This window comes from Melanerpes formicivorus, unplaced genomic scaffold, assembly GCF_026170545.1.
Source record: "Melanerpes formicivorus ecotype bairdi unplaced genomic scaffold, bMelFor1.0.p_v2 SCAF_21, whole genome shotgun sequence".
In the NCBI taxonomy this organism is placed as follows: domain Eukaryota; kingdom Metazoa; phylum Chordata; class Aves; order Piciformes; family Picidae; genus Melanerpes; species Melanerpes formicivorus.
Genome location: NW_027142373.1, coordinates 8,668,404 through 8,687,434, shown reverse-complemented (window position 1 = coordinate 8,687,434; position 19,031 = coordinate 8,668,404). Strand labels below are relative to the sequence as shown.

General features: G+C 43.0%; 1 protein-coding gene across 1 annotated transcript; it reads right to left on the bottom strand.

Annotated features, from left to right (window-relative positions):
• Positions 1-9,449: 9,449 nt before the first annotated feature.
• Positions 9,450-18,143, bottom strand: CD7 (CD7 molecule). Its single transcript, XM_068151418.1, has 5 exons — positions 17,863-18,143; positions 15,710-16,048; positions 13,842-14,183; positions 12,427-12,536; positions 9,450-11,572 (listed from the first exon to the last, which is right to left on the bottom strand). Exons 1-5 carry the CDS (start codon positions 17,933-17,935, stop codon positions 11,438-11,440), a joined length of 999 nt encoding a protein of 332 aa, XP_068007519.1. The 5' UTR covers positions 17,936-18,143; the 3' UTR covers positions 9,450-11,437.
• Positions 18,144-19,031: the final 888 nt, after the last annotated feature.

Sequence of the window (19,031 nt, the reverse complement as noted above, 5' to 3'; positions counted from 1 at the left end):
CCCAGCATTGCCTAATTAAGCCATATTTGATTATGGGGTGAGAAACATTTATTGCAGATATTGTGGCTCTGTAATTGATGCATATCTGTGGCCTGGCTGTTAAGCCCTAATAAATACATTTTAAACAGCTAATTATTTAATTAACAACAGCCTCTTCCAATCTCAGTGTAAAGCATACTGAAGTCCTTTCATGAAGGCTCTAATAGGGATGAAGCTGCTGGAAGCTGCTGGAAGCTGCTTCATTGTTTTCAGCTTTCTCCCCTGTGTGCCAGGATTGCTGGGATGCTCCCAGCTCCACTTGCCAACGCTTTGAAAAGAGGCTCTGCTGCGTGGGCTGGGATCCACCAGCCCAAACCGTTCTCTCTATTGAGAAGGTCTATACCTGAACCGATCGTCCATCTGTTAGGGCTGTAACATGGGGTGCTGTGTCTTCTTCTGTCCCTAAATTCCATGGTTTTATGGCAGTACCTGCCTTTCAGAGGATGGGAAGCATCCTTAATCTAAACAGCAAGTTTGGGGCTTCATAATCTCTGAAAAATCATGCACCGTAACACATCAAACCAAGATTCCATATGTTAAAACAAGGACTGAATGCTAATAGTCTAAGGCTCAGTTCAAAGGGGCTCTGTACTGTCTGTTTTGTTAGAGTGTCTCAGAAAGAATTACTCTAAGGAGAATACTCTCATTTTGTTTTATCCTGAGGGAGTATGTGGAAGCAGCAGCAATCTATTACACGCTGGGGTTAAATGCAGGCCCTTTGGGGTAAGGCAGATGTCAAAAAGAAATACAGCTACCTGCATTATCCATCCATAGCTGGTGGTCAAATTGCAGAGATTTCTCTAGAGTGTGTTCATCTGGTTTCAGTTGCCAGCTTACTTTTCCTGGGAGGAAGACTCCACGTTAAAGATCTATCATTAGGACTCATCTTCAAAGGAATTTTAATGAAGCAGAATTCCTAAACATTAGAAAATTAAAGTGACTTCTGTTTTATCCACGGTATCTAAATCCTGCAGGCAACATGAAAGTCACTGAAATACTTCTAAGCCTGAATAATGCAAAATGTAGAGATGAAAATCTTCCTCTGATGAATGTTGCACACAAGCAGGCTCAGGGTGGAAGGTGGAGATCATGCCTTCACACCCACACGTGTCTGTAGGCACATGCAGAAAGCTCTGGAGATTTAGATGCTGCCATTGACATGCCAGAGCACAAACTGTCAGCTTCCACTTCCACTGCCCAGCCAGAGAGCACATATCTTCCTCCTCTTCCTCACCATCCCTGGTGGGTGAGTCAATCTGTCCCATGAGCCTGTTCACATATCAAGCCCTTCCACATGATGCTTCTACCTGCTTTGTCTCAAGTTGCTTTAGGAATTTAAGTGCAAATTGCACATGGATAATATCTCCTTCGTGACAACACTTGCATTGCTACCAGATTTACACAAGATTTGTTATGAGTCTCTCCCCTCAGACAGCAGTACCTTCAAGATGCCTGTTCTGGTCCAAATCCTTCCACTGCTAATGCTCCAAGAACAAAGTAGTTTCTCTTGCCTGACACTCCTGGTTACAGGCTGCATTTTGAGAACAGCTCAAGATCAGGGCAGACAAGTTACAAGGAAATTAAAGTCTAGCTCAGATGTTATGAATTATGCACCAGAAGGAACATTCAAAAACATATTGGGCAAGCACTTATCTCCTAGGAGGGTCTAGACCTAGATAAAGCTGATGTTTTTGGTGAGTGTTTGTTTTTTTTTTTTGGTGGTGTTTGGATTTGTTTAGGTGATTTTTTGTAGTAAAGGTGTGGACCAGATAGCCCCTCAGAGGCTGGCCCCAGATCAGCTCTCATCTACTGGCCCTAGCCCATCATTTCTGCTGTATCATCCTTCAAGATGTCTCTTCCCATGCTTTAGTAGCATTTTATGGTTTTATCCACTCTCTTAAAAGGACATTTTTAACAAGCCAGAAGGTTCCCTCTACTGATGGAGGTGCCCAGAGGGGTGGCAAGTGGAATGTCAAGCCAAGCATAGGAACAGATACTAATAAAACCTTTACACTGTTACACCATTAAACACCAACATGGGATCAAGGGTTTCCCTGTTAAATATTGCTGTCAGCTCCTACTATAATATCCATCATTTAAAGGCTTTTAAACATGCTTTCAGAGATATGAAAAGAAGCAAAAAAATAAACCCATTTGAGACCACAGAGTATTAAGCAGGGATTTCCTTCTAATAGCCTCTGGCATTTCCTTTTCCTCCAGCTGTAAAGAATCTCACAATAACAACTTCTCTCCTCCTTTGTGCTCAACTAGCCAGGGTTTTTGACAGTGTGAAATGTAGCTCTAACTGCAATTTGATACAGTAAATGAAGCACCTCAGAGCTGACACTTGTTGTTCTTGTGGTTCTCAAAGACGTGTCCTGTTTTGTTGCAAAGGAAACGAGCGACACACAACAGTGGGGAGGGAAAGAAAGAATAAAAACACAGCTTCCAACTCCTACTCGCTAAACTTGCTGCTGAGGAAATGCTTTGCCAACAGAAATGGCATGGAAAAATCCACAAGGCAGTGACAAGATGCTCAGACACCTGCATGTGTCTGCCTTGTGGATCAGAAGCTTGCAGAGTGATTGAAAAGGGCAAAATTACCTCAGGGGATAGTTTAGACACCTGTTAGATAAAGGACAGTCACAGAGGAAGTGTATCGGGGTGACAGCTGATGTGCAAGGTGCAAGTTGCTGTATCTAAGAGATAGCAGAGCTGGAAAAGGTTATAGTGCCATCTCATTTGCTTGCTAGCTTGCTTGAGACCACTGAGACCACTTCAAGAGAGAGCACAAAGCATGCTTAGAGCATTTCTAGCTGTTGGGTTTGCTGGAGGCAATGGGAAAGCACAATACCTTCTTTCAAACAGCACTACTCTGGTGCACCTTCCTCAGAGCAGAGCAGGAACTTCGCTCCCTGCCCTTTCCGGACACCTCAGGACTATATCTACGATCTTCTCCCACTCTTTCCAGGATACTGTTGCACTGACAAGTATCACAATTAATTGTTTCAAAAATTCATTGGGTAGCTGCCCACATGAGCTCATGTTTCACACACTTAGCACATTAGCACACAGAGCTGGATTGCTCTTCTGAGACCAAGCAATGTTGTCATGCACTCCTCTAACCAGGTTCTTCCCCATAACCACCACAGACTGCAAGAGCCAAAGTGCTGCTGACATCTGAACTGGCAATACAGAAGAGAGATGGTCAACCAAAATGCAGAAATGGCCAAATAAAGTGATGCAGTGTGAGCTGAAAGCCTTTCTCTCAGCAAGATACGTAAATGGTCATAAATACCAGACATCAAATCTCAACTCTAATGTCAGATGTGCTATCTGAGATAAATAAACCACAGCAAAAGAGAAAATCTCAGATCACATAATTTGTGACTCTCATCACTTGATAGTATGTTTTGGTGACAGAGATGTTACAGTTACCAGCCACAGCCACCAGCCACTTAACAACGAGCTACTGGCACATGCCAAGAGTTCTGCTGCAATAAAGCAAGCAGGCATAGCATAAAATCAGGAAGTGTTTTCTCTTCGGTCTTTGTAGGGAATCGATGAGACAAGAAATTTCAAAGTCAGACCCTTTAAATGTGAAGCAATGAAAGTGATGCCAGCTCACAGCTGAACAGATTTGACTGTCACATTACTCTCCCCTAATTCGTTCCATATAATAACAGAATAGAAATAAGAAGGATGTGTGGGCTTGCATGACAGGCAGGAATTAAAACTGCTTTACTGCCTGACAGCCTCTGACTTGTTATGTGGCCTTGCTTCAGCGGCATCAGCTACCTAGTGCCTCTGCCTGCTTCTTCAAAATGGAAAAAGCAGAAGATAGTTAGTGAACGTGTAATGCTCCCAGCAGATCAAGCTTTCTGATATATTGGCCATCAGCAGTAGGACTGCAGCTCTGTCCAGACTGCAGGAGCCACTAGAGCTGAAAGTGGCCATGGTAAGCTTGCAGGCACGTTCATGTGTCCACAAAGCTCTTTGTTATGGTCTTAACTCCTTGCTTGATACGTGTTTGTTAGCAAACCACAAAAATGCTGTCAACACAGGCTGGTCTTGGGCCACTGTTTCCATCAACTAATGCAATGGTCACAGCCAGCAGAGCATGAGATAGTGACAGTGAGGGACCAGAGGGCAAGTCACTTGCTGCTAAGATTTCAGGGAAGGACCAACAAGGCTTTGTGGTGTGACCTTGTGCACCGGAGTTGTTCTCCTCTGCAGAAGCAGTGCAAAAGCCCTTCCTAGCACATGGAAACCACAATCTAGTGCCAGAATGTTATCATGAGTCAATCTCTCAGCATGGTGATAAGCCAGACCGCCAAGCAGCCCACTCTGCACCAGTGCTGGCTGGCAGATTGAAACATAACACCTCAAGCAGCCCTGCAGCAGCCTGGCTTCTACATCTTTACCACAACGACCACAATTTTTACCTTGAGGCATGAGAGCAGCCTCAGAGAAGCTAGCTGGAGAATGCATATCATTAATGAATGTAGTTCATTTTATAATGGTTATTCCTGCCTCTCCTCTTGTTCCACCAAAGTGGTGACCTCAGATCCGAGTGTGGGAGCTTGCCTTTGAACAAACTGGCATTGAAAGAACAGTCCGGAGAATAACAGAATGGTCTGGGTTGGAAGGGACCTCCAAAGGTCATCCAGTCCAAGCCATCTGCAGTCAGCAGGGACATCCTCAACTAGATCAGGTTGCCCAGAGCCCTGTTGAGCCTCACCTTGAATATCTCCAGGAATCTCAACTACCTCCCTGGGCAACCTGTTCCAGTGTTCATTTATGCCTCCAGCCAAGTGCACTAAGACTATTTGCTAACTTGACACAATCATACAGGTGAGTTTTACCAACAAAAGAATCAGAAGAACAGCAGACATCCTTTCAAGGACGGATCCCTCCTCGTGCATCTCATTTTGAACAAGTCTAAAACTTGCAACACCTCGGTTCAGACCATTTGTTTGAGTTTCTCTGTGAGCTGAAAACCCCCTAGAGTCTCTATTTCCTGTTTTCCTTGAAACAGAAATATATTTGTCTATTTCTGTACACAGCAGCTTTATTTTCAAAACACCCTCTGCAAAGGAGGAGCTTACAGCTCTCTGAGGAAGGCCTGGCTTTAATTTTAGCCTCAACAGACATTAGGAGCTGTCGTTCCCTTACCCACAGTGTGTACACAGACACATGCAGTGCTTCTTGTTAATGGCTGTTGTGAAACCTTGACCTAGGTGGGGTTTTTTTGAAAGAAAGAGGTTTGAGTTCAAAAACTGGTTTTAGACACCTTCAGGGGACTCTACCAATGCTTGCATCATGAGCATTACAGTGTATGAGAACGAGAGTAGCAGAGAAATCCACAGGGATGTTTCAGTTTTTCTTTGGTAAGTTTCTTTCCCTGAAGTCACAGATATTTGGGCAAAACATCATTTCACCATGCACACTCAAAAAACAGATGAGAGCATAGCTATATACCTTAAATGTCATTCACCCACAAGCTTGCTGTTAATTACATCTCTGATCAAAGATCAAACAATGCAGGTCCAAACCATGAGCAGCAAACTGGCCTCTGTGGTTTCTCAGAAAGCTTGTCTGGCTTATAAGGCAGTATCTGTAGAGAAAGAGCACGCAGAAAAGTAAAGCTTCCTCCTTTTGTTTCTCTTTTTTTCCCCTGTCATATCAGAGTGGAATAATAAATTCTGCCATTATTACCCCTGTTGATAAAGCACTACTTGTACAAGTAGCACCAGAGTAGGCTTCTAGAACTTGAGTGACAAGGCTGCAAAATTTAGTCCTTGATGCCCTGACAGATTTGCAGGTGCAATACTGGCTGCTGAACCACAGGGCTCATCCAGATCCCTTGAAGAATCCTATAAAATTTTAATGTAGGGAAGTGTGTTTTATTCACTCTGATCAATATTTAGGCTTCTTGCTTTGTTCTACATTCTTGAATGAAAACAAAAAAGGACATGTAATTGCTTACCATTTTGCCACTCCTCTTCATGTGAGGATACCGTAGGCAATGTTGGATGCTGTGGATACAACATGAGAGAGTTAAGATCAGCAATGGACTATCAGTGCTTTACTAAAAAGTAAATTAAGACTTGCTGAGATTTCAAATGGAATTTGGCAGATTTCTTGCATGCTGCACACAGCCACTGTCCAGTCACTACTGAAGCATCCATAACCATGCTCAACTCTGCACTGGTTAGGCCACACCTTGAGTACTGTGTCCAGTTCTGGGCCCCTCAGTTTAGGAAAGATGTTGACTTGCTGGAACATGTCCAGAGAAGGGCAACAAAGCTGGGGAGGGGTTTGGAACACAAGCCCTATGAGGAGAGGCTGAGGGAGCTGGGGTTGCTTAGCCTGGAGAAGAGGAGGCTTAGGGGCAACATTATTGCTCTCTACAACTACCTGAAGGGAGGCTGTAGTCAGGTGGGGGTTGGTCTCTTCTCCCAGGCAGCCTCTACCAGAACAAGAGGACACAGTCTCAAGCTGCATCAGGGGAGGTTTAGACTGGATGTTAGGAAGAAATTCTACATAGAGAGAGTGATTGGCCATTGGAATGTGCTGCCCAGGGAGGTGGTGGAGTCACCATCATTGGAGGTGTTTAGGAGGAGACTTGATGGGGTGCTTGGTGCCATGGTTTAGTTGATTAGGTGGTGTTGGATGATAGGTTGGATGTGATGATCTTGAAGGTCTCTTCCAACCAGGTCTATTCTATTCTATATTCTATTCTAAATACTCATCAAATTGCACGTTGAGTACTAGAAGACTTCATTAACTAGAGCATATTAGTCAAGATATTAGATTTAGAAAAATGTCACCAAGAAGGTTTGTTCAGCATTTCAGAGACCTAAACTGTGAGAAAATCAAATCTGTGAACTACCAGGAAAAAAAAAAAAAAGTGTTTTTAACTTGACTGTAAGCTGGCTGCTAAACCATGATTGCAACTTGAGTGCTACAAAGCATTCAAAAAGAAACTAAACGACTTGAAAAACAAGTGCTTACAAAAAAATTGTGTGATGCAAATGGAAATGTTTTTTTTCCACTAACACAGGGACCTTGAGAAATCAGCAGTCAGTAGTTTGTCTTCATCAGAACCAGCCCTGCTGGATGTATCTTGGTCATATCTTCCAAATAGTAGCAGAATGTTTCCAGGTGAGTTATTGGATGGAAGAACAATCACAAGCAGCAACTAGTGACAGTCAGGTGGAAGAAACTCCAGGCAACTCTACCATTGTAGGCTTTTGAGATATGTCATGTACCATTTAAAACTGCTAGAAGTATATAGACAGTTTTTTGTAGAGTGTTTGTAGGGTGGTCACTGGTTATAATCCAGCGTCACAGCAAGAGGAGAAACCCCTTCTATCTACAGTCCTCCTGGAAAATGTTTTGTGACTCAGCTCATCTTATCAATTTCCTTGGCATCCAAGTTCAAGCACATACTTGTCAGACAAACCTTTAATGAAAGGCCCCAGTTAAATTTTACTGAGTCTATGGTCCCCATCAGCAGTAATCTACATCTGCAAAACTGGAGAAGCCAATAAGTAAATAAGCAAAAATTATTCCTGATGATCCCTCTCTTTCCCAAGAGCTCAGTCCAGACCACTGCCTATAAACCTAGCCTGGTTACTTCCAACATGGCTTGTACCTTGCTGTCATGTATTCTCTCCTCCTGATATACTCTCCTTGCCCTGCTGCCCTGACTTTCTCTATCCCAGTTTGGTAACCTCTGATAACAGATCTGCCATTCTGTTCCCACCCAAGGCTGCTTGGCTCCCAGAAGCAGCATCTGTCATTTATTCCATGAAATGGGACCAAGGACCTCACTAAGACTCTGACACCATTCTCACTGCCATGGGTCCTGCTGCACTCTCAGAGCTTTATGCTTCACATCTCACATCTCCTTGAAAATCATTTGCCTCCCTAGTACTGGGACAGCAGACAGAAATAAAAAGAAAAAGGCAAGAGAATAAGCCCAGAACAATTCTGTCTTCATCTCTGGAGATGAAAAAGTTCAGTCTGCCTGCCATGCAGGGAACCACTTAGACGATGTTGCATCTTAGGACCTTTCCAACCTTCTTGAGCAGCCAAGTAACCAAGTACTCTGACAGTCTTGAGCTAACTTTGCCAGAAGCTCTCTTCAAGCAGTTCATTCACCATTCCTTGAGGTTGATTCCCTGCACAAGTACAACTCATGAAATGTCATTTTCCTCAGCTAGGCTTCCATATTTATTTATTTACGCCCAGACAAAGAAACCACCCATACTACTGTTTCCTTTCACAGCTTGGTTTTTCTCAGTTGTGGTCATGTTTGCACAGGGGTATTGCTACAGAAAGCTGATCTAAGTTTGCTCATCTCAAGCCTCCATACACGGTGTCTCTAGGAGTATCTCTTTTCTTCTAAACCTATAGCATTTATCAAAGACGAAAATGTGATCACAGCTGTCCCTGCCCTCTGTGATGGGGCAGCACTGCCCTGCCTGGGCAAGGCTGTGCGCAGCCATGGCTGCACAGCAGGGTCTGCTCCAGCTTGAGGCTCCTGTGGTCACAGCATGGCAGTGGGGCCGGCCCTGTCCCCACCTCCTGCAGTGGGTCAGCACAGCCCCAGGCCTTCAGACACCATGTTGGTGCTGGTGGGAGGCCCTCTCTGTTTCACAGGGCAGCAGCCCTGGGAGGCCGCTGGCAATCCCTGCCCCATGCAGGAGAGGTGCTGAGGTGAGCCTTGCTTAACAAGAGGCTGCGAAGCCCTCACAGTTCCCCAGGGCCTGCTCTGGGCCAGCCCCTTCTGAGTCAGGGCCTAATGCCAGCACTGACAGCACTGTGCCCCCACCTAGGGATCTCCCAGGGGCAAGCTCAGAGTGGAGGGACAGGAGGGGATGGCAGTGGTCCGGGGCCTGTGGCCTGCTCACGCCATGGGCAACACAGGGTCTCTTACCGTAGCAAATGGAGCGCCAGCAAGGTGTCTGCTGCAGGTGGTGAGGGGATGTGAGGTGTGCTCACCCATGGCACGAAGAGAGACGTGGGACCCCTGAGAGATGAGATGGGACCCTGCTGGGGCTGTGCTTGTGGAGACATCAAACAGAGTCACACAGTGGTCAGGCACCATCTGCTGCTCCAGACTGAGCAAACCCCATGGCCCTCAGTCATCATGACTGGGTGCAAGGTGCTGTTTGAAGGATGGCACAGCTTCCCCGGCGCCATCTGCTCTTTACCTGTCTCCCTCTGACATATTTAGCTCTGTCTTGGCTGCTGTGAAAGGAATGCATGAGTATGCATCATCTGAAGTGTTCTTTGGTATTTTCTTCAGTGATTAATTTTAAAACAAACAAAGAAGAAACCCACCACATACAGATGATGTAAATAAAGTGGGAAAGAGTTATGTTGTCTATCAAGGCACTGTTAGGAGCAGGTTACACTGCATTTCACAAAAAGTCTTTGAATCACTCTATTAAAAACAAATCAAAACAAAGCAAACAAAACAACAACAACAAAACCCCTAAAAAGCCACTGAAAGAAACACTCCATTCAATAACTAGCATTAATTTGCAAGATACATGAAATAGTCTTTAATACATATTGTAAAAATATCAAACAGTTGTACAAAGCCCTGGTCACAAACATCATTTTATTTGGGTACAGCTCTGTGAAGATCAACAGACATTTCTGCTTACCAGCTAAACCTATCGCTTCACCACCCACCAGACTGAGCACATTTCTCGCCCTGGTCTGATGCACATCATTTCACAAGTGACATGTGGAGGGAAATGGGCTGTCCTGAGCAGCAGGCTTGGCTCAAGAAGCTGAGATCTGGGCAGAGTGCAGCTCCAGAGAGGGAGGATCTACTGTGCCTGGCTCCTCCCCAGCTATGCACTGTCATCAACAGCAGTTTGTCCCTAATTTCTTAAAAACCTACACAAATCCATCCATTAAAAATTCTAGTCTCACTTGCCAGAAACCACATGCCAGCCCCATTAATCCTGCATGGTAACAGGACAATTTGATAGTCCTTTGGTTACGCAAGATTGTTGACATTCCATGGCAGACCCAATTTTGCAAAACCAAAACAAACCTGGAAGAAGCTGTAGCAAGCAACTCTTCCTCAGCAATAGCAAAGCTTACTGCAGCAACCTGTTCTAAGTCATTACTAAATCAAAATTTAGTTTCTACTTGATTCATATGAGGTTATGATCAATTCCTTGGTTAGGAGTGATTTTGAATCAGACTCACCTGTGTCCAGATTGGAATGTGGGCATTGTCTTTATGCCAGATTAAGTTCACCTTGTACTCTGCAGTACAGAGTCACTGACCTGGAGAAATGCATTCTGCTGTGGAGACTGCACCTGGAGTCTGAGACAACATCAGCATGTCCTAAACACTTCTGCTGTCCCTAAAAATCATCATGCTCCAAGTCTAGTTATTTTGCATGTCAGCCATCTCAAGACCCACAGCATCCATGTCAATGACCCTGACAAAGGCAGTAATTTCAAATCCAGACTGAACTGTGTTTTTGTGGGACCATTATGATCTTTGAACAGGTGAGCCCACACACATCCAACACTTCACTAGTAATGCACTCTACCACAACATTTCTGAAGTCTCTTCAGAATAGATTTGGGGTTTTTTGCTGTAACTTTTAAGTTGGTTTAGCTACCTGAGCTCTTGGGCTAGACCCATGAGGGTTCATAGGAGAACTGTAATCCATGAATATGTGGATCCATTGCCATATTGTTTAACAGCCCTGTTAAGGTCTTCCTGAGCACTCACCAACGCTCAGAACCAGACTTCTTGATTTATCTCACCTTCCCTGAAAGAGTTATCTATCAATCAAAAAACCAAACAAAGAGCCCAAATGGGGCATCAAGATAAAGGTATTGTTCAAAATTCCTGCTTTCCATACTAAACCACAAATACACGTGCATGGTACCTGCATTTCTCTATATTTTCTGTACATTAAAAATAAGAGAAGGGGAAGAAGGAATGAAAGGAGAGGAGAGGGGAGGGAGGGAGGGAGGAGGGAAGGGAGGAGGGAGGGAAGGAGGGAGGGAAGGAGGGAAGGAAGGAGGGAAGGAAGGAGGGAAGGGAGGAAGGGAGGAAGGGAGGAAGGAAGGGAGGAAGGGAGGAAGGGAGGGAGGGAGGGAGGAAGGAAGGAAGGAAGGGAGGAAGGGAGGAAGGGAGGAAGGGAGGAAGGGAGGAAGGGAGGAAGGGAGGAAGGGAGGAAGGGAGGGAGGGGAAGAAAAGCCTTGGAAATGAGGCAAGTCTTTCTTTCCACCGAAGAAGGTAAGGGAGAGAATTTTCAGTTCAGTTGCTGCATCAGGTTGCTAAGACAGCTTTCAGAGAGACCTGTAATGGAATGGCTAATCCTTGTACAGTCCCAGCTGGCAGAAGGTTAATTACTCAAGGAGCAATGGTTGCTTCTGCTCAAGGTGTTACGTCTAGAAGAGTAAGACATATCTTCATAGACTGTATTTGATACTGTATTTGATACTGTATGTGATTTTCTTTTCTGGAAACACTTCTTCACCTGCAAAAGAAAGCAAACAGCTTTTCAGAACAGAGCCTGAAAAGACTCCAAGCTCTCTCAAATCCCAGTGACATCTTAGAGGATTAGGTGGGAATTGTCAACTTCACTATAAGTTCCTTCAAGAGTTGGGTGTAACTGTGGCCCAAACACAAGTCCAGCTTATCCTTAGTTTTGTTACTGATAACACAAGAGTTCCCCCAAGGACATCTGGCTTTGCCAAAATGACGTTGTACTACTGGTTTTTAGCAGTACTGAAGCCTTACGTGGAGGAACAAGTTAGGAATCTTTATGTTAATTTTGAGTAATCTTTATGAAGCAGAAGGATCTATCAGTGACAATTTCCTGGCACTTTCTGCAGAATATTTATGTAAATAATCCCAGTAAAGGAAAAATGTCTTGGTCACCTTTCAACAAGGCAGAATTGTTCTCCTAAAGCTACGTTCAGATATTAGGCTATTTTATGATGTTTTGTCATCCGTGCATCCTCCTCCAAATGTTCTCTCACATCTATTACAAGACATTACAGCTCCATTCCCAACTGACAGAATAAATAAATTAAAGAAGTAGAAAAATAAGCAAACCAGAATAGTGAGGTGCTGTGTACAGGGAAATCATACAGCACAGGGCCATGGTGTTAACTGTGAGGCATGCTATCAAAAGCAAATAAATACCTCAGTTACTAAGAGCTGCAGAAACAAACACACACAGTCTTTATAGGCAAGTGTTTACCAGTAGGAGATATCAAAGGAGGGCAAAGAGGAGACAACAGAAAGCCAGGGCTCCTTAGGTTTGTCAAACATTTCCTTGGTTTGGTAACTATTCACAAATAATAGGCATGGAAACAGCATACTTACATTGACACAGTACAGGGTGCAGCATATCAGTGTAGCAAACAATAGAGCTACGATGATGGTAAGAACACTGATGACCCAGGAATTATTACTGCAGTCTGCCTGCTCCACGTCTGCATGTAAAATTAGATTATTACACATATGAAGGGGAGAATCCTATTTTTAGCAAGAAAGCAATCAGGTATCAACAGCATGCTACAAAGCCACATTTGTCACCCCAGTTGTGTAGTCACTGGCATTCCCTGTGCTCTTCTGGAGGCTGGTGATGACTGCAGGTGGTGTGTGAGGAGCACTCACTAAAGACAATACCTTGCCATAGCACTGATCAGAAGTTGGACCACACATTCATAATGGAAACAGAAAATGTTTTCTTGCAGTATTACAGCAGCACTGCTGGCTGGGTCACGAATTCTGAAACAGCTAGATTTGCAAGCAGTGCAGACACAAGCAGGAGGCTGCTACAGTCTGAGGTATAGAAACCGAGCAGAATAGTGCTAGTGGAAAGTGTTACAGTTCTCCAAACCTCAATTACTCCATAAATATCTGGTGATCATCCTGCTTCTTTGACATGCAGCTGTCATTTCTCCAGCTCACATCACTGAGTTGCTGCACCAGTTACGGCTAGTGGCATAGAATGAGACCAGAGTCTGTTTGTGCAGACTGCAGGTAGATCCTTTGCAACTCTTAGGTCCTATGTAAATTTTGTTTCACTTACAGGCAGATCAGATGATCATAGCTCAATGTACAGGGTTAAATTGCATCGATAAGATCACAAACGATCAGTATATTGCTGTGTTTGTCTTCACCTTAGCAAATGGTTACAACACCACACTGTAGAAAAAGAAAAAGCCCTGTCTTTGGAATCTGGTCACAGTGTGCTGGGTGCATAATGAGGGTGTGTGAGATCATCTCTGCTATTATCTGTGGTGCTTTAAATAAATGCCTGAAGACTTGTTCTGTACTCCCTGGTGAGACCTATTTTTAAACACAAAGACTTGCTATAGGGAATGGTTTCTAAAAGACATTTATGTCACACTAAGGTCAAAGAACTGATGCTAAAAATACTGCTTCATTCCCTACAGCTGACAGATTCTTCACAGACACACTGAAGTGTTTGTTGTCTGATTCTGTCTTTTTCTGTTATTTGGAGGTGCACTATTATAGCAACTTTTCTCTTTTATAATTCCCTTCTGGCTCTATAGGGCAGGTAGAAATACAATGCCTGTTTCTGTGTCCTAGTACAACAGGGCACAGAGGAAGCTGAGCTTACTCTCCAAACTTTCTTGGGTACCAGAGTAAGTCTAGCCAGGGATTAGTGCTTTACATGTCCTAACCAACCTTCTGCAAGATTTCAGCCCACCTTTTGTCTTACAGCATGCCTATGGTTTTTTGTGATTAAACAAGCAAAGGGACAGTACCTTTAATTAGCAACATGGTGCCACTTTCACTTACTGAGAGGGAAGAGACATTTTTCAGCACCCCAGCACATACATAAATACCACTGTCGTTTTCCTGTAGGTTGTGCAGAGTTACCACGATTTTCTTCTTTTCCTTTGAGTACCCCAAACGATTAGCAAAAGCAAGAGAAATAGTTGAAACATTCTGACTTGAAACATGTAGCACTCTTTCACGTTGCATGAGGGTCTTGAGCAAGTAGAAATCTTCATATGCACTATTCCATGCACAAGTAATGCTGATTGACTGGCCTGGCTGAGGATTGACATAGAGCGGTGACTGTTCAAGAACTCCACTGGTTTGAGCTAAAAGCAAGAGAGAGATTAGTGGCTACCACAAACTTAACTCAGTGCAAGGAAGAAAACACAGAGGTCAAACCAGAAAGAGCAGAACACAGATAAAATTTATTATTTCCCTTTTTTGAAGGCTGCCTTTATGTATGCCTTAAGAAGAAAGCCAGATTTCATGTTTCCCTGCCCCAGGATCTGAACATAGGACTGGCTAAACAGGTTCACCTGGTTGTAATGTATTTCCACCTACCTAAAAAATACATGTACTGAACTCTCTAATAAGGGAACACAGCCTCATCAGCTTGCCCTTGAGATGTGGGTCATTGCCTGCTTTCTCAAGGGAGATTAAGCCTTAAAAAGATCTTAGAACTACTGGTCTGGATGAAATCATACCATGTGGGTACCATCAATGTGGAAAATGGTCTTTAAAAAGCAGTTATTAAAGGCTTGCTGTCCAGATGGGAAGATATTTCATTGAGTTCCTCTGAGAACAGGCTCTGTTCCTTTTAATGTTATCATGAATATGGATGATGGAATGAAGACAGAATTTACCCCATTTATAACAAAAGATAATTCTGGAAAAGCTGCAAGCATTTTAGAGAAGAGGATGAGAAATGAGAAAGATATAAAGTCATTTCATAAAATAATTTAGAGAAACAGTACATAACCAACAAGATGGAACTCATCTGAGAAACCACAGTCAAGAAGTCTGAAGTGAGAAGCCTAAGGAAGTACATGATAAGCCTTCATAGACATAAATGACTATTACTGATGAAGCAATCAATTAGGCTTTGCATGCCTTGGGGGCAGGAAAGGAAGACGACCCTGTCATTTACACTGGTAAAGATGTTTCAGGTTAGATAGTCTTGTCAGAAGGTAGGTACAGAGAGGCACAAACTGTTCAATTCTCCTCTAATGAGAAGAAAAGAAAAGGAAAGGAAGGAAAAAAAAAAGAAAGAGGGGGGGAAAATAAAGAGGGGAAAAAAATAAAGAGGGGGAAAAAATAGAGAGACAGAAGAACTTCCCCCCTAAGCAGAAATGCCTGCCAAAAGGAGCATTTATGTCCATTCATCAACTACATTAAGATGATAAAAAACGCACATGACTTCTCATTTGAGATGAAATTCTAACACAAAATAAAAATAAAAGAAATAAATTAAAATAAAAGTACTAAAATCAGAAGCAAAAAGAGTTCATTGTTTTGCTAGTTATTCATAAAGATTTGACTGAGTGTTTTGAAGAGAGCTACAGGCCCTCACTGTTTTCAGTCTGCTGCATGACTCATGCCAAGACCTGTAGCTAGGATTAAATTAGTCATGAACTGATATTCTAGGGACTTTTTGCTACTGTTCTACCTCATGTACATTCTTCACCTGTTCAGGGAAGAGACCCACTTTTTCTTTCAAATCAGTTCACTACATGAGCAGAGATGAGTAAAATTCTGTCAGACTCTCCCTCCCATGATGATTTCTTCCAATCTTTGATTTAAAATGTGTAGCTGCATTTGCTAATTGATTACATAAGAGAAGGAATTGCAATACCTTTCACCACTACTATGGTTTCCTTCCCAAAGAGCTTGTTGTGATGGCCGTTTCTCATAACATACGTAGAGCATTGGTAGATATTGGAATCTGATTGCTGTGCATTGTGCAGAGTTATACTGAGGTTCTTTCCTTCCTCTGAATAATTAAGGCGATGAGCCAGTTCAGGAGGGATGTATGAATTACCCTCTCTGGCAACATATAACACAGTGAGTTCTTTCTTGCTAGCTGTCAAGTATGTTCCCAATACCTCTTCCAAATTTTTCCTTGAGCAAGTTATGCTGATGGAGTCTCCTTCCCAAACACTGATGACGTCTGTTTGCTGTTCATTTTCTCCACCTAAAAGTGAGAAATGCAATTGAATTTACAGTATTGGAATTCTTCTTAACCTATTAATATCAAACTAGTTTTCAAAAACAACTACTGCATCAACACAGCTACTCTGTAAAACCAGGTCTTAGTTGTCCTATCCTGTCTATGCCATCTCTTGCCTGCCCTGAAACCTGTAGTGTCCTTCATGCCCATTGACCTCAGTATCTCCCCAAAACTTGAAAGGCATTCACAAAGAAGTGGCTTCCATTACTCGTCCCAAACATTTACTCTGCCCTCCACATTCTCAGTATGATCCTAATAGCTCTCAAAACCCGAAGTTCACTGAACTCGGCCCAGTAATTTGAGCTGGTTGAGGATCTAAAGCTGATATTCAAAGGTTATCAGAAGATGACAGAGAATGCAAGAAAATTGCACATTTTTATGTGTGGATTTTGGCTTTGGCAACATCAGGAAACTGGATAATGTAGCCTTTTAGGAAGAGAACTGCAGATGGTACAACTGCAGCCTGCACTAAGAAACAAAGGTATAAAAATATATAATAAGACCCTCTGAGTTCTCTAATGGCCTCAATATCAAAAGAAACTGAACAGCAATTATTTATGTGATGAAAGGCAAGGAGCAGAGGGATCAAACGGGAAACACCTAAAAGAAATGAAAGCAAACAAACAAAACCCAAGGAAATAAAAAATATAGTATTGCACATCTAGGACCAACATAGTAGAGAAAGGATAGAATCATTCAGTCCTGACAAGCTAATTAAGAATCTCTACATACTAATGCAATTTATTTTAACAAGGGAACAAACACAGAAGTCAAACTTAGAAAGAAAGAGATCATGGGAATTTAGATACAGTAAATCAATCCAACCTGACCACACACAAAGGCATTCCTCCCACAACACTTAAAGAAGAAATTAAGGCAAACTAGGAGCTGTCAGCAATCACCTTCCAAAGAAGCAGAAGAATGGGGTAATGGAAAAGGCTGGGGAAGCACAGGGCAGTCAGCTTTTACAATTGGAGAAGGAAAGCCCAGGAAATTAATCTTCACCAGCCTAAAAATAGTACTTTTAAGATAACCCATGTTTGTACAACCTAATAACGCACACAGTTAATGACAAGCAGCCACAGTCCATCAGTTGTTTTCTCCAAAAGAGAAGGGTAGACGTTCCAGAGTAGAAGCAGAAATGAGTATTGGTGACTCAACAACCGCTAAAGAATAACAGACACCCAAAATAAGTTTTGTCACCAGTTTTCCTGCACCTTCCTTTCAGGTGTCATAATTTATGGATAATATCCCAAGTCACCATCCTTTTCAGTAATTGTAAAAGGTCATGGAAGTAAAAACAGCGACGGCTCTTTGCGGACATCTCTTCCTTCAGCCTGTTCTCCTCAAATATTCAGTCTGTTTTCTCCAAGTGTGCCTCCAGCCTGTACCCTCAGTAGCTACAACATTCAGCAATAGATATTTCTAGTAAAGTTTTATCAGACCTTCAATAATTCCATCCCTAGAAAGCAGGAGTATTCATTTCTATCCAATGGTATACTCCCATCGGCCTGAACACAGCCACAGCTCATGTTGAATGACTGGGAAAACAACTTCCACTCTACACAGAGAATCATTTCTCAATAGAAAAGTTCTGACTGCAACAAGTTCTCACTTTTTTCCTACAAACTCAAGCTATAACATTAAAGAATGCTTCCCAAAGTTCCACCTGGCTTTGCTAATGGTGAATTTGCTAAGCATCTGAGATAACAGACTGAAGAAAAAAGGAAGAAAACCTCAACACCCATGCAGTGTAAGAGCATCTATAATGTACGTACCCTTCTGGCCAGGGAAGCAGGGGAGCAGCAGCAGAACGAGAGATGCGGCCCGGAGACACGATATCCACAGCATTTTCAGAGGTCTTTTCAGTTGTTCCCTATTATCTATATGATGAGCTAAATACCCGAATAAAGGGTTGTATGCCACAGCTTGGCGTGTTTTCTTCCAGCTACATCAGCTGTCTACTAAGAGAAGTTAGCAATGTGCTTCTTTCACATTAGTATCACAACAAATGTGACAGAGAGGGGGAAGAGATCTCAAAAGGTGCATCTTGGTTTTGACTTCACACTTACAACGCCCACAGTTTCCTACTACTGAACAACCCCCAACCCTGAAGGTAGGACTAGAAATAGTCTTTGTGACAAATACCTACCTTCCCTTTACAGTCAGCTGAGAAAAGAGGGGCCCAAAGTTGCTCTTTACAGAGCCCAAGTCAGGCGATTATCTCCCCATTGTGGCCTTACTGGAAATGCAGGGAGTTGGTACAATCAACTCAGTCTGCCAGTGTTCCCATGGGCTTAGCAGGCTGCCTGAATTGAGAGATGCTCCATTAATTCAGGCAAATTTTTATACAAACTCTGCTCACAACACGACAGTTTTGATCTGCACCTTGGCACTGACAATGTGCGTGATTTCCAAGCAACAGTATAGTTCCTACCTCCCACTGGCCTCCTGGCTTCACATCTAGTAACACATTCTGTTGTGTCTGCAGTTCACAAGAGCTGCTAACCACCCACAGAAAGGACTTTCAGCTAGAGTTCACACATAGCCCTTGCTCCCACTCTGCCATAAGGAAAAGCTCTTCTTGTAGGCACTGTTCACTGTGCAAATAAATAGAGAAAAGGCTCTTCCCCATGAGGTGCTTGAAGGCTTAGGAAGTCCATCAATTACTGGAAAGAAACCAGACTTCAGACAGGTTGTGAAATGAGCTCCCAATTAGCCCTACAAAGGCTCACTACTGGATTACAATAGCTGATGCCAGGAGACCTCTCTTACTCCCTGTCTTTGCTTTTGCAATATTTAATAAGGAACAATCAGGACAATAATACTGGATTGAGAGTTTGGGAATCAAGTCACAGTGACACTTTGTGAATCATACCAGATAATGATATGATCAACACAGGGTTACCAATGAAGAGCCAGTTTTTGAGTTGACATTTTATTGGGA